Source organism: Canis lupus, chromosome 3 (assembly GCF_003254725.2).
Source record: "Canis lupus dingo isolate Sandy chromosome 3, ASM325472v2, whole genome shotgun sequence".
NCBI lineage: Eukaryota > Metazoa > Chordata > Mammalia > Carnivora > Canidae > Canis > Canis lupus.
This window is the reverse complement of record NC_064245.1, coordinates 7984996-7998428: the sequence shown is the minus strand read 5'-3', so window position 1 is coordinate 7998428 and position 13433 is coordinate 7984996. Positions and strand designations below refer to the sequence as shown.

Sequence of the window (13433 nt, the reverse complement as noted above, 5' to 3'; positions counted from 1 at the left end):
GCTCCCTGTGGGGAGCCCGATGTGGGACTCGATCCCAGGACTCCAGGATCACAGCCTAAGCCAAGGTAGATGCTCAACCACTGAGCCATCCAGGTGCCCCTGCTCTATTAATAATGCTACTAGCATAGTTTAGGTTCCCATTACTCATCATCATTGCACAATCATATCAACTAATCCCCATTCTTTTCTTCTCTTCCTCTAATCTTTATTAGCTGCCAGATTAAAAATCCTAAAACGTAGTTCTGCTCATGACTTTTCCCTATACAAAAACCTTCAGTAGAAGCTCTTGGCCGGCTCAGTGAAGCATGTGACTCTTCATCTTGGAGTAGTGAGGTCAAGCCCCAGGCTGGGGGAAGAGCTTACATAAAAAAAAAAAAAAAAAAAAAAAAAAAAAAAAAAAAAAAAAAAGCAAAACCAAAACCAAATAAAAACTTTTAATAGCCCTCAGAGAATAAAAAAAATAATTTAGCTAGGTATTGTATTGCTTTGCTAGGACTGTCATAACAAAGTACCACAGACTGGATTGCTTATATAAAAGGTTATTTATTGCCTCACAGTTCTGGAGGCTACAAATCTGACATGAAGCTATTGACAGAGAGGATTTCTTCGGAGGGCTATGAGGAAGAATCTGTTGCATACCTCTTCCTTAGTTTTGGGAGGTTTGATGGCAATCTTCGTCATTCCTTGGCTTGTAGACGATCATCCCAGTCCCTGCCTTCTCTTCACGTGGCACTGTCCTTGAGTCTGTGTCCAAATTTCTTCCTTTTATAAGGACATCAGTCATATTGGATTAGGACCCAATTCTACTCCAATGTTACTTCTTAACTAACGTTTACACCTGCAATAACCCTATTTCCAAATAAAGTTACATTCTGAAGTACTAGAGTTTAGGACTTCAACACAGCAATTTTGAGGTGCACAATTCAAACCGTGACAGTATTCAAAGCCCTCCACAAGGTTCCTACTTCTCTTTTCAGCTTTATCCTCCCCTGTCTCACTACTTCACCTTATACCTGAGGTACTGCAGACAACAAAAAGCCCTGCCTTTCTGTGAGTCGTTACTTTTCTGTCTCTGTTCATTTTTCTTCCTCTAATTCTTTTGTATTCTCATCACATCCTGTGCATTCTTCAAGGTCAAGCTCAAGTTTTCTATCTAGAAGTAATTTCTCTCTTTTGTGATTCCCTATGTGTATTCTTTATACTTTTCTCTAATGGAATTCGCCACGTAATTTGTAATTGTATTATACATGGCTTATGCAGTCTATAATCCTTATCAGACTGTAAGCCCCTTATGAAGAGGAGACACATCTTACTCATCCTTTAATTTTCCCACAGAATTTTTCAAAGTGCTTTATAACAAATATTTGTTGAATAAAGTTATAAACATCATAGAGCTTATAGTTTAAAATCTCTGGTATTAGTTATTTTATCATTATTACTTACTCCTTTAAGATTGCAGAAAAAATCTTATTAGTGGGTGCTTTTGACTTTAATATATATTATGGAAATGCACAAATGTTTTCAAACTAATATATAGATTCAGATACAAATTATGAGCCTAGAAGGTGAAATTATCAATATCCTGTAAGAGTCCATTAAACAACTCCAAATTCTTTCCTACAGTATTATTTTTAAAAGTTGCAATGACACAGAAAGAAGTTTCACTTAATTCATTGTTATAGTTGAATAAATATTTATTAATCCCATTCTGGGTAGTTCAAACTTTTATTTTAAAGGGGCAAAATATTCAAAAAAAAATATATGGTACCAATACAAGAGAAAGATCTGAGAGTCTTGAGCTAGAATTTAGTTTCCTTTCTAAGAAGCAGTCACGCTCTATACATTTATATGCTTCCTTTCCATATATACATACACACACACACACACACACACACACATACATACTGACATTCAAACATTACACAAGTTTAGATAAATTAAGAGTTATAAAATAAACCTTCAGGATTTAGTCATTCTGAGCGTATCAAAACACTTCTACACAACTTTTTTTTGAATGCAAAAGATAAAGATCCAAGGAGTCATACTTTCTAAACAAGCACTTTAAATGAATTTTGATATTTACTAACTTAAGTACTCAAGGACTTGGTTTGAAGAGTCCAACAGACTGAAAGTCTGCTTTTCAAGAGTACTATGATCTTCTATCAATGGAGAGATTTTGGCATTTCTAAATTCTAATAGTTCACGATCTTTGCTTGATGTCAGTAATTCATTATCGACTACGCCAATAGTTGCATCTTCTACCAGAATATTCGCTTGGTATGCTCCAATTGGAATTTCAGGAAATCCAATGTAGTCATGATCTGCCACTACTGAACCTTGTAAGAGATAAAGACTATCTGAAAAAAGAAATATGTAAGTTTACCTTTTAGAATAATTAAACATCATTTTAAAATTAAACAATGTTAAATGGGGACAAAATTCCAAGTAATAAAAATTAACTCTAAGATTAACTGCTGGTGAATTCTCCTATCTACTAATACACATGTCAAAGGATGAATAAAATGATACATACATTTGACAGCTCATATACATAGAATTCAGGAAAGACCTAAGATTTTAAAAGAGCCAAGTTTTCCTGTTCCCTTGATCTGTCTTTGGCAGGTATACATGAGTGGTTAGAAAGGGCTAAAGATCATGGTAAAGATTAAAAGCAGTTATAAAAACTCTATTTTTGATGTTCATGATACACTTATTAATAGGCTTCTGCAAGGTACTCCTGAGTAAATTAATGGGATCTTGAAAGATATTTAATAAATAAAATCCTTACATTTATAACTTTAATCTTCACAGAATCCATATAAGGACAATAATGTCCAGTTGTTTAAAATTAGGACAATAATATCAAGTTGTTTATAATATGAAATTATAAACTAAAATGAAGTTAATAGTATCAGGCTTATATGACAGTTACTAGAATCAGGCTTATGTGATACAGGTTAAGTGGGCAGGTTTACGTGTAAGTAGGCAGTTTACAATGCTTAGCTTATTTAAGTGTAATTTAATACCAAAATGCTCATGAACTTCTAAAGTGTAGTTAAATTCATACCGAAATACTGACAAGGAATTTCCCTTGTCAGCATTTTATTCTACTTTGAGCAAAATTATCATCGCTATCAGAAAAAAAAATGCTTAATATGAATGTTAACCTGATGGTAAAACAAGTACCATCTTCATGAAAAAGGTTTATGTACATAAAAGGATTTTTCCCTACCTGATATTTTAATTCATTATAACAAAGAACTCTTCTACCACAGATGATTAACTTCATGGACCCCAGCCTTCTTTTTCTGCATTTTTTCCCAAAGCATTAATGATTATCTCTAAGATTTTAATAGCTTAAAAAGCCCTCAAATTTTAAGTTCAAGAAATAGCAAAAGGAAGACTAATTGCCCATTAGATTAGAGATTGAAGAAAGTTTCTCAGAGCAGATAAATTTCCTAATAAACCCTAGAACATGATCTTATTCTACCCATTCTCCTACTAATATGTGAAAAGCTCACTGGGCCTATTCTAATCCCATAAATTTACACACTTAAGAACTTTGGTTTAAAAAACTTAAAAAAATCAAAGCCATGATGCTCTCCCATAAGTGGACTTGGGTTTGCATGGGCATTTAGTTTTGACCATTTTGTTCTTCATTAGGCAAAGTATATTTGGTATTTTAATTTTGAGAGGTTTTCCAAGTTTTCTCCCACCAATTCTTATTCATGCAAAAATAGTAATTAGATTGAAAAAGATGGCAAGATATAGGTATTTATGATGAAAACAAAAGTATAGATAATTGAAGGTGGTAAGAAAATGATTTTTGTATGTTAGCACGGGATGAACTGCTGGACAAGTGAACAATTCTGAAGGATAAAAACCAAATTGTGCAACTCATGAGAAGTGCTATTGTCCAAGAACAGCAAGAAAGAGCAAAAACATGATCAATGCATTTCAAACACTCAGAATGTGTTGCTAAAGGTTCAACATCAAAGTTCACTCTTAGGCTCTTAATACTGGAGAAGGCTAGACACTTAGAACTTCCAAAGGTTAGGTATGATAAATGTATCACTGGTGAAATTTTTCAAATAAGCCATGGGAATTCCACAGTTTCAAGGCCTGCACAGTGCTCAAAGTATTGGTGCTTGCAGATACCATAAATTTAAGGTATTTCCAAAGATCCTTGCAAAAATTCTTTGATGCAGTTTTCTCAGTTTTTTTTTTTTTTTTGAAAAATATGTCCAGTAAACATGGTATCAGCAGGGAAAATGCACATAGCATAGACATGAAGCTCTTAGAAGTTGCCACATTGATGTCCTGGATATACATTGAGAGCTTGAGCTTAAACACCTGTTAGTTATACTGGACTTCAAAACCAATGCACTTTACCAACCGCACTTGTTTCTAAGAGGAGAGCTTCTATGTGTCATATGTGTACATGACTTTATACAATACACAAATTTTTTCTTTTAAATAAGTGATAAATTTTAAAGTACCTATTGTAAAAAAAAACCTACTGTAATAAAACTGTAGAGAACAAGAACTATACTTGGCAAATTCTACACAAATCACTTTACATGCAATGGAAAATTACTCTGGAGATTTCAAGCTATGTTTGTGTAGAAAAAACAACAACAACAACAACAAAAAAAAAACAAAACCAATTCTCATTTATCCAGAAGGTCAAATATGTTTCAACTCCAATATGGTCTAGATCTACTGGAGCCAACAGAAATGCTCTCTAACTTCAAAACAAATTACCAGGAATTATCAGAAGAGACTTTTGAGGTCCTACACATATTATTAAATAATAACTAGATAGAGCAGGTTATATCAAATATATTTTTAAAATTTTCACATATTTCTTGCCTACTTTAATGTGGTTACTAGAAAATTTAAAATTACATTACTATATAACTTTTGCATTTTATATATATCAATTGGACAGTTCTGGTGTAAAATAATCCTGAATTAGGGATGTAAAAAAGAACAAGTTTTGCCCCCAAGATACAGAGGTAAACATATCATATTCAAACATTTTTCTATTCAGCTGTATTAAAGGATAAACTTTTTTATTTTCATTCTATTAATTTAATTATCATTATGACATCTGTTTGATGAAAGCATTATTTCAGCTTTGGCCAGACTGAGTAAGTAAGCCTTTAGTTTTTTCCAAGTGGAGGTAAGGTGTTATCACAGCAGTTTAGACATACTTTTCCTTATGTAGTTTTAAGGAGTTAAAAAAAAAAAGGAATTAAGAAAAAAATTTTTAAGTTTCTCTAAGGAGAAAAATAAGTTGAAATTAAAGTCTCAGAAAAGTCTGAGTGATTTGGATTAATTTATTTCGTTAAACATAAAGAAAAGTACATGGTTTTAGAATACTAAATTTCCTTATTCTGAAGAGGTGATCAGACTAATTCTATATACAGCCAGATAATTCTAAAACTTTTAGAATGTGTTGATACAATAGATTATCCATCCTTTCTTATGATAAAATCATGACAGATTACTGTAATTTGGTATTACATAATTGCCACATTTATAAAAATAACCAATACTAACAAAAGAGAACTGAATGACTCTCAGTTTAGAGATTACACAACTAAGAGCTCAAAGGGAGGTTCTTTGGATAAATTATATTAATAAAACAGTAAATATAATGGGCTTAATAAAGATCTAAAGTTTGTTTTGTTTCATGAATGGAAACCATAATAGTGGGAGGGAGAATAATGGGTCCCTAAAGACGTCCATGTTCTAAAACTCCCTGGACCTGTAAGTACAGTACCTTACATGACAAAGGAGAATTTGAGAAGTGATGGAATTAAGGTCGCTAACCAGCTGACCTTAAAACAGGGAGATAATTCTGCATTATCCAGGTGGGCCTAAGGACAAGGGTCCTTAACCATGGAAGGGGAGGGAAGAGAGAAGGTTGTAGTGACTGTGACGTGAGGAGGACTCTATCTGTCATTGCTAGCTTTGAAGACAGAGGTAGGAGAACACAAGCCAAGCAGTGTGGGTAGCCCCTAGAAGTTGGAAAAGGCAAGGAAACAGGTTCTCTTTTAGAGCCTACAGAAAGGAACAAAGCCCTGCCAATGCCTAATTTTAGCCCAGTAAGGCCTATCTATGTTGGAATTCTAAGCTAAAGAACTGTAAGGTGTTTTAAACCATTAAATTTATAGTAATATGTTATAGCAGCAGTAGGAAACTTATAAAATAATGAAAACCATTTCATAAACTTTGAAGAGCAATCAGCAGACAGAAATCTATCACAACTCCTACCCAAAATGAAACAATAAAATTACTCAAAATCTATGCTGGATAGAAGAGTCAGTAACATTGTTCTTTTCAGAAGGGAACATTAGGATTATAAAGAGATACTAAGGTATGTCATAAAACTAACTAAAATAATTAGTCTTGAAAAACAAGTACCTGGCATTGAACCAGACAAAATGACATAGGCCTGCTTAAAATAGCCATGAGAAATATTGTTGACCTAGTACTGAATGTGCTCCCTCTACATTATGTTCTAGATAAGAATGGATAAGAAGTTGGAAACAGAGCTTAACTGCTTTGGACAGTGAGTCTTTAAAATAGCTATGCGATCTCACACCTGGTAAGAGTAGCAATGACAAGTACAGACAGAGTCTTTTGGATATACCTCTTCTAAATTTATGTCAAAGAATAGGATTTAAGATGTTCAAAGACATTTAGTTTGCATGACATTCAGCTCAAGGACACTTTAAAATCAGCTTCTGAGGTAAAGATTTTCAAGAGAATATGTAATACTGAAGAAAAAGATGGCAGAAATCACATTTATTTTGAATTTCTATAAAGAAAAGAAACACAAAATAAGGAACAAATAGTAATCAAGAACCAGATTCCAGGATGGTTGGATCACATTTCCTTTGGTTAATAAGAAAACACAATTTTACCCATCTAACTCAGATCTCTTACATGTACACTAGTACTAATATTAAAATTTTCCTTATATTACTGGAAGAAGAAATATCTGCAGAGAATTCAAGCATGAGGGAAAAATTAGACTGCCTTTGTTTAGAAACTGTTCTACTCAATTGGATTCTGAAATATGCAGGAGTAGCAAAATGTTTGGCCTCCTTTCTGAGAAAGTCTTTGGCAAGAGTAAATTGCAAAATGTTGAAGCAGATGTAGCAACATTTTAAATGTAAATTTTGTATTAACTAAGGAAGGCTAACATATTAGAAAGGAGAGAGTCCTGAATGCTGAGATTAGGGAAACAATCTTGCTAGAGAAGAAAGGACAATATGTACCTGTATAATTTTTTTTTTCTACTTAACTTACATAAGAAAGAAATCATAAAGGGCAAGTAGTACAAAGAATGAAAGTACCATCTTTCAACAAGGACAGTGAAGAGACTGTGAGCTTTCAGAATTAGAACAGTGCAGGGTAAGTTTACTAATTGAGCAATCAGGCTGTTACAAGCAGAAGGAAAGATACTAAGAGGTTTTTTGTTTGTTTTTTTGATACTAAGAGTTTTTAAACTTGACAGTTTTGATCCAGATCAGAAGGAAAGTTGAGCTATTTACCAAACAGCCCTTAAGGGCTTCTTTACCCTAAAGAAATAAGGTTAAGTATAAATACTCTGTATAATATAAATAAGTATAAATATTATCTTCAAGTAATATTGATGCTTTATTTTTCTTTATAGGAAAAGCCAAATTAAAACTGGCTGAGGTACCAATTCACTACCTCTGTTATCCACCTCATATAAACTCTAGGGAATGGTTACAATAGGACAGAACAAACCAGTCTCAAGTAAGTGGGATTTAATCTGAAAGCCATAGCAAAAAGTCATTTCTCTCTTAATCTCTCAAAGAAAAGGTTAAAGAAATCAGGATATCCTTCTGACTGTTCAAAACCACATCTGGGGGCAAGCATAACCATGTTCAGGCTTTCACCTCTCCACATAGCACCTTACAGCATTCTGATTACACCCCACCGTGCACCTTCCCTTGCATCTATCATAACCTGACTATGGCATAACATAAAAAAAACACTTTTAAAAAAGTTCTCTAGTATATTTATCGCACAACAGAATTCTGGATAGTATGTTTGGTTTTGGCATCATTTACCTTAGTGGATATTTTCTTATGCTAAGCTGAGGCACAAAGTGACAAAATGTTGTGAAAGCAAAAATAAAGAAGACCTAATTCTTCCTTCTGTGAAATGGGTCCAATAACTCCTACATGAACTATAAGGTAAATGTATGGAAAGTACACTAGAAATCAGAACCGTATCTCTTAGAAGCCTGACAGTTTCAAGAGAGTCATTCTAACAGAACAGAATACCTGGGATCTAAAATTATACCACATTTTATAAAAATGAGAAAGTAAAAGAAAACCTAACTGAGAAAAGAGGTTTTGGTTGGGTGGAGGGTGGATTCTTATATTACTTTTAACTTCCCTCCTCATTCACAAAAAGTAAAATGTAAAGAAGTAACAGATATTTACCTTGCTCACTGGACTCTCTTACATAAGGCTTAAGGTGGGACATTTTGATAGGTCTTTTAAGTCTCGTCCCAGTGTTGTCTCTTAGAACAGCACATCCACTTTCTGTAATATAGTCTATGACACAAGGACCAACCCATTCTGACTGGAAACGACCATCCTTCCACCAATTTTTTCTTTGTCTTAAAACTTCATGACCCACTTTTAAATGAAATGGATTTAATTGCTTTGGTTTCTTTTTAACAATGATTTTGCTTTTATTTAGTTCATCAAGATTGTTGTTCTCCATCTATAAGAGCAAAATAAAAAAGAGAGAACAAAGGGAGGAAAGTTATAGTTTCTCCAAAGTAAATGCAAATAACAAAATGGTTACTTACTAAGATATTATTACAATGTAGACATGAATCTCTATTTAATTCTGAAAAATATTTCAAAACCAGTACCATTACCCCAACTTTGCAAAGAAATTAAACTGAGATAGGTTAAGTAATTTGCCCAAATCAAACGACCAGAAAGCAACAAGACCAGGAATGTGAATTCAGTTCAACCTAATTCCAAAGAACAAGGTATTCCCATTACCGTCTCTCAGAACTTTATAGTTAGTAAGCATACTATGTAATCAAAACAAGCAGAATTTAATAGAAACAAACTTGGCTTATATAACATATGTATGTGTGCATCCATGTGTATGTGTGTGCATGGTGAAATTTTTAAAATTACTTCATGGATTTTTAGGTTATAGAGTTTTCTATTAAATAGAATCACCTGTCCTGCTGAAGTTGTCTTATTCTCCATTATTTTATCAGCTTCTTTAATTGCACCTAGAATTTTGGCAAACATACTTGTATCATTACCATCTGCTTCATGGAGAATATCTGAAGTCTCAGTCATGTATGGATTTCGATTAAACATTTGAAAATACGGTATATTTTTAGTAGGCTCCTATTTTAAGGAAAATGAACAACAATTTGTAATTATTTATGTAGCCAAGAAACAGTCATAACTTAAAAGTACAGAATAATAAAAAGACACATACCAAGTGAGTTACATTGAAGGCAAATGAAATAGCTGATAGGTGATCATCCCAGTTGTTTGGGTGGTCAGCACAGTGTTTAGAAAGAAATGCCTTTATTGTGCTCGGTGTACTTTCAGTTGGATTAATGGTTTGGGAGCTATGAGAAATTACAATTTGCTTTGTGCCAAACAATCCATACAGTTCAACATTGATCTGAAAAGTATATAAAACAAAGTGGACTTTAAAATTTGTATTTTACTTTTCCCTGACCAAAAGGTTTCAAAGAATTTGAATCTTGCCTTTTTCATTGACCATAGCCATTCTATATATAAAAATACACATACTGTATTTAAAACAGCAATTACCATTTACTGAGTGCTTATTATCCATTGTTCAATACAATAGATGCTTTACATTGCTGTTGTTATACCTTACAACAATCATGAGTTACCATTAACCCCATTTTAAAGATAAAAGTTTTGGGAGGCTAGGAGCCTTGCCAAACATACATATACAGCAAGCAAACGGAAGAACAGAATTTAACACTAACTCTGAGTTCATGTAACATTTTAATTCAGCAGACAATTTCTCAAACACATACTAGGTCACATAACCCAGTTAACAGTTATGAGACTGGCAAATAACTAAACTTGTATACTCAGTTTCCTCATGCGTAAGATGAGGATAATTCTGCCCAGGATTCTTTTGAGAATTATGAGTATATATCTGTGAAGCACCTACAACAGTTCTTGGCAAGTAGTAGGCACTTTGTAACTTGTAATGTTACTATTATTATCATAGTTATATTTATTATCTGCAGGACCTAAGAAAAGTCAAAATGAGTTTAGAAAACTTCTAACTATAAGCCTATAAAACATAAAATAACTTATGTTTCCTATCTTATGCCTCAGACTATCTTTTCTTATTATTTTTAACTGGGTAAACTTTTGGTTAATAAACTAGGTCTTTTAAAAGACTGTATTCTTGTTGCCTAATTGTAAGAAGACAAATCATATCACAGTAACTAAAAAGGTAAAGCTAATAACCACCAAAACCAAAACCACATTTCCCAACCTACCCTGCAGGTAGGAGTAGCTATGTGATACTGTTTTGGTCAAAAGGAAATGTGGAAGTTGTTCGGCTTTTAAAAGTTGTTGGGTAGACTCAGTTCATACTAGGTTTTTTTGTGTCTGTTGTCCTCTCCATTTTTTGTCTGAATTATAGACTTTGTGGCGTAGGCTCTGGTACCCATCTTGTGAACATAAGACTAAGAGTCGTATCTCAAAGATGGTGGAACAGAAGACTGGAAGATTGGATTCCCAAAGACATTCAACCTTGGACAGTTTAGCCTTCTTGTAACTTTTGGGCAGAATATATATTGGGTAGAAGACAGCAGTTCTCTTCCTTGCAACTAATAAAGTTCCTAGCTGATATATGTACTAATTTTGGCGACCTCCTTTTAATTTTTTTAAAGATTTATTTGAAAGAGAGAGAAAGAGAGAGCATGAGTTGGGGGGAGAGGGCAGTAGAAGAAAAGGGAGAGAGAATCCCAAGCATACTCTGCACTGAGCGCAGAGTCCGATGGGGAGCTCAATCCCATGACCATGAGATCATGATCTGAGCCAAAACCAAAAGTAGGATGCTTAACCAGCTCTACCCCCACCTTTCAGTCTTTTCATTCAAAAGTAATATAGGGATCCCTGGGTGGCGCAGCGGTTTGGCGCCTGCCTTTGGCCCAGGGCGCGATCCTGGAGACCCGGGATCGAATCCCACATCGGGCTCCCGGTGCATGGAGCCTGCTTCTCCTTCTGCCTATGTCTCTGCCTCTCTCTCTCTCTGTGTGTGACTATCATAAATAAATAAAAATTAAAAAAAAAAAAGTAATATAAAAGATATACTTAAAAAAAAAAAAACAAAAAACAAAAAACACAACAACCAAATCCTAGAGGGACGCCTAGCCGGCTCAGTGGGTAAAGCATGCGACTCTTGATCTTGGGGTTTTAAGTTCAAGCCCCATGCTGGGTGTAGAGATTACTTAAAAATACAATCTTTTAAAAAAGAGACAGAAATCTCAGAGAATTGGTGTTATTTGGGTCAGCCTCAATCTGAGGTCATAATCAATGCTTTTAAATGACTGACCTCTGGAAGAGGGTCTAACAACTTCTTTGCTTCAAGAGGTTGCCTAGGAATGATCCAGTGAATTCATTTGTGGGATGCTAGCCTGATATCATAACCCCAGAGCCTTTTTGCTCCCATCAAACCCTTCTATTAGTGGTTACAATTCTGTTTTGCTAAAGACCTGTATTTAAAATCAAAGGAGGAGATTTTCCTTTGGAAATGTTTGTTTTCTTTCCTTCAGAGCTTTACTAAAAGTTCCTGCATTGTATTCAAACATTTATATTTTCATCCAACTGTGTAATACACACACTGAATTCATCCACATTGCCACATTGTAATCTTATTTCAACACTTTAGCAGTGTTTGGTATGTGTTTGCTAACAAAAGAAGACATTTCATTTTGTCACCATTATACTCACTGTATAATATTTAAGCCATTTACATACATCAGAGTAAAAAGAACAAATTTTCTCAAATCATCTGTGATTTTTAGCTTTTTGCTATTAAACCTCACAAAAGAGGCTTATAAACATTGTTATCTTTGGTAAAATTTCCAAAGTCCTGGATTATTATGTGACTTTAAACATAACTGGAAAAATGGGTGACTCATAATAGTCCATATTGTCATGATTATTATCTCTAAGCACTACATGCACTTAGCATGAGGCTTTTTATTAGTTGTGGTGGAAGCAAATCAGTTTCTTGATATTTTGGATTTTGGTGAACAATTTCCTATCAGATTTAATTAGTTGATGTTTGTTTTCATCTCATTAATGTGTCTATAAAAGAATTAGTAACAGAAGTTAAGTAGAAGTACCAGCTCTATGATTTTCTTGTGGTTGATGGATGATTGCGTTATTAGTAGTACCTTGTTTTCACTGTAGGAAACTTAAGCCATCTGGCTATTCCATGAGGAGTAGTTTGATGAAAACTAGGTGATATTTATAAACACAACTACTGCTGAAAACCAAGAATGAACAAGGGAACTGTAGATAGACCTCTTATGTGTTGTGGATTCTTTCTCTTTTCATACCCTCATACATCATGTGTGACATTCAATCACCCGCCTTGTTGATTCAGAATGCTATTAATCATCTGTATACAACATTAGCAAAACTTTTCTTTCTTATTAGATAAAAAAGAAACATAAGCAAAGTTCCAACATTGTTAGCCCATAAACAGGATTGTTTCACGCACCTCATTTTGACCACTGTGTCAGTCAAGGCAGGCAAGGTTATGTGGTAGTTATAAAACACTTTCAAGTCTCAGCTTTAATGCAGTAATTTTACTGCTTGCTCCTACAAACTTGGCTATGGGTCAGTATGTCTCTTCAAGGCAACAATTCTTGACTACATGCCTCAGCAATCCTACATGAGAAAATTTCACCCCCTATAATGTAATATCTGGAATGTTCAGTCAATTCCCCAGAGAAAAAGTAAAAGACTGGGAGACTGAAGAAAGGAGCATATGGTTTTCACTACCTCAGTCTGAAAGTGGCATCCATCCATCCATTCAATTTCTTTGGCTAGATCTAGTTACTTGGGCTTGCCAACCTCCAAGAAGACAAGACAGCCTTCTACATTTGAAAGGCTAGGAGAACTAGTTATTGCTGAGCATTAGTAATTTATATTACAAAAGCAACAGATGATTGTGTATATTTTAATCACGAAAAACTGTTAAGAGCAGGCAGCCTGGGTGGCTCAGAGGTTTGGCACCGCCTCTGGCCCGGGGCCTGATCCTGGAGGCCCGGGATTGAGTCCCATGTCGGGCTCCCTGCATGATGCCTGCTTCTCCCCTCTGCCTGTGTCTCT

The 13433-nt window shown here is 34.4% G+C and overlaps 1 protein-coding gene across 5 annotated transcripts in view; it reads right to left on the bottom strand.

The window, feature by feature from the left end:
* Positions 1 to 523: 523 nt before the first annotated feature.
* The window catches only part of GIN1 (gypsy retrotransposon integrase 1), a 29105-nt gene continuing 16195 nt past the window's right edge, over positions 524 to 13433 (bottom strand). For all 5 annotated transcript variants that reach the window (XM_025438152.2, XM_025438151.3, XM_025438153.3 and 2 more), the window contains 4 exons: positions 9526 to 9717; positions 9255 to 9431; positions 8493 to 8778; positions 524 to 2357 (listed from right to left, as the gene is read on the bottom strand). In XM_025438152.2, coding sequence (XP_025293937.1) covers positions 2083 to 2357; positions 8493 to 8778; positions 9255 to 9431; positions 9526 to 9717 — 930 coding nt within the window. In that variant the 3' untranslated portion in view covers positions 524 to 2082. The remainder of the gene's footprint in view (positions 2358 to 8492; positions 8779 to 9254; positions 9432 to 9525; positions 9718 to 13433) is intronic.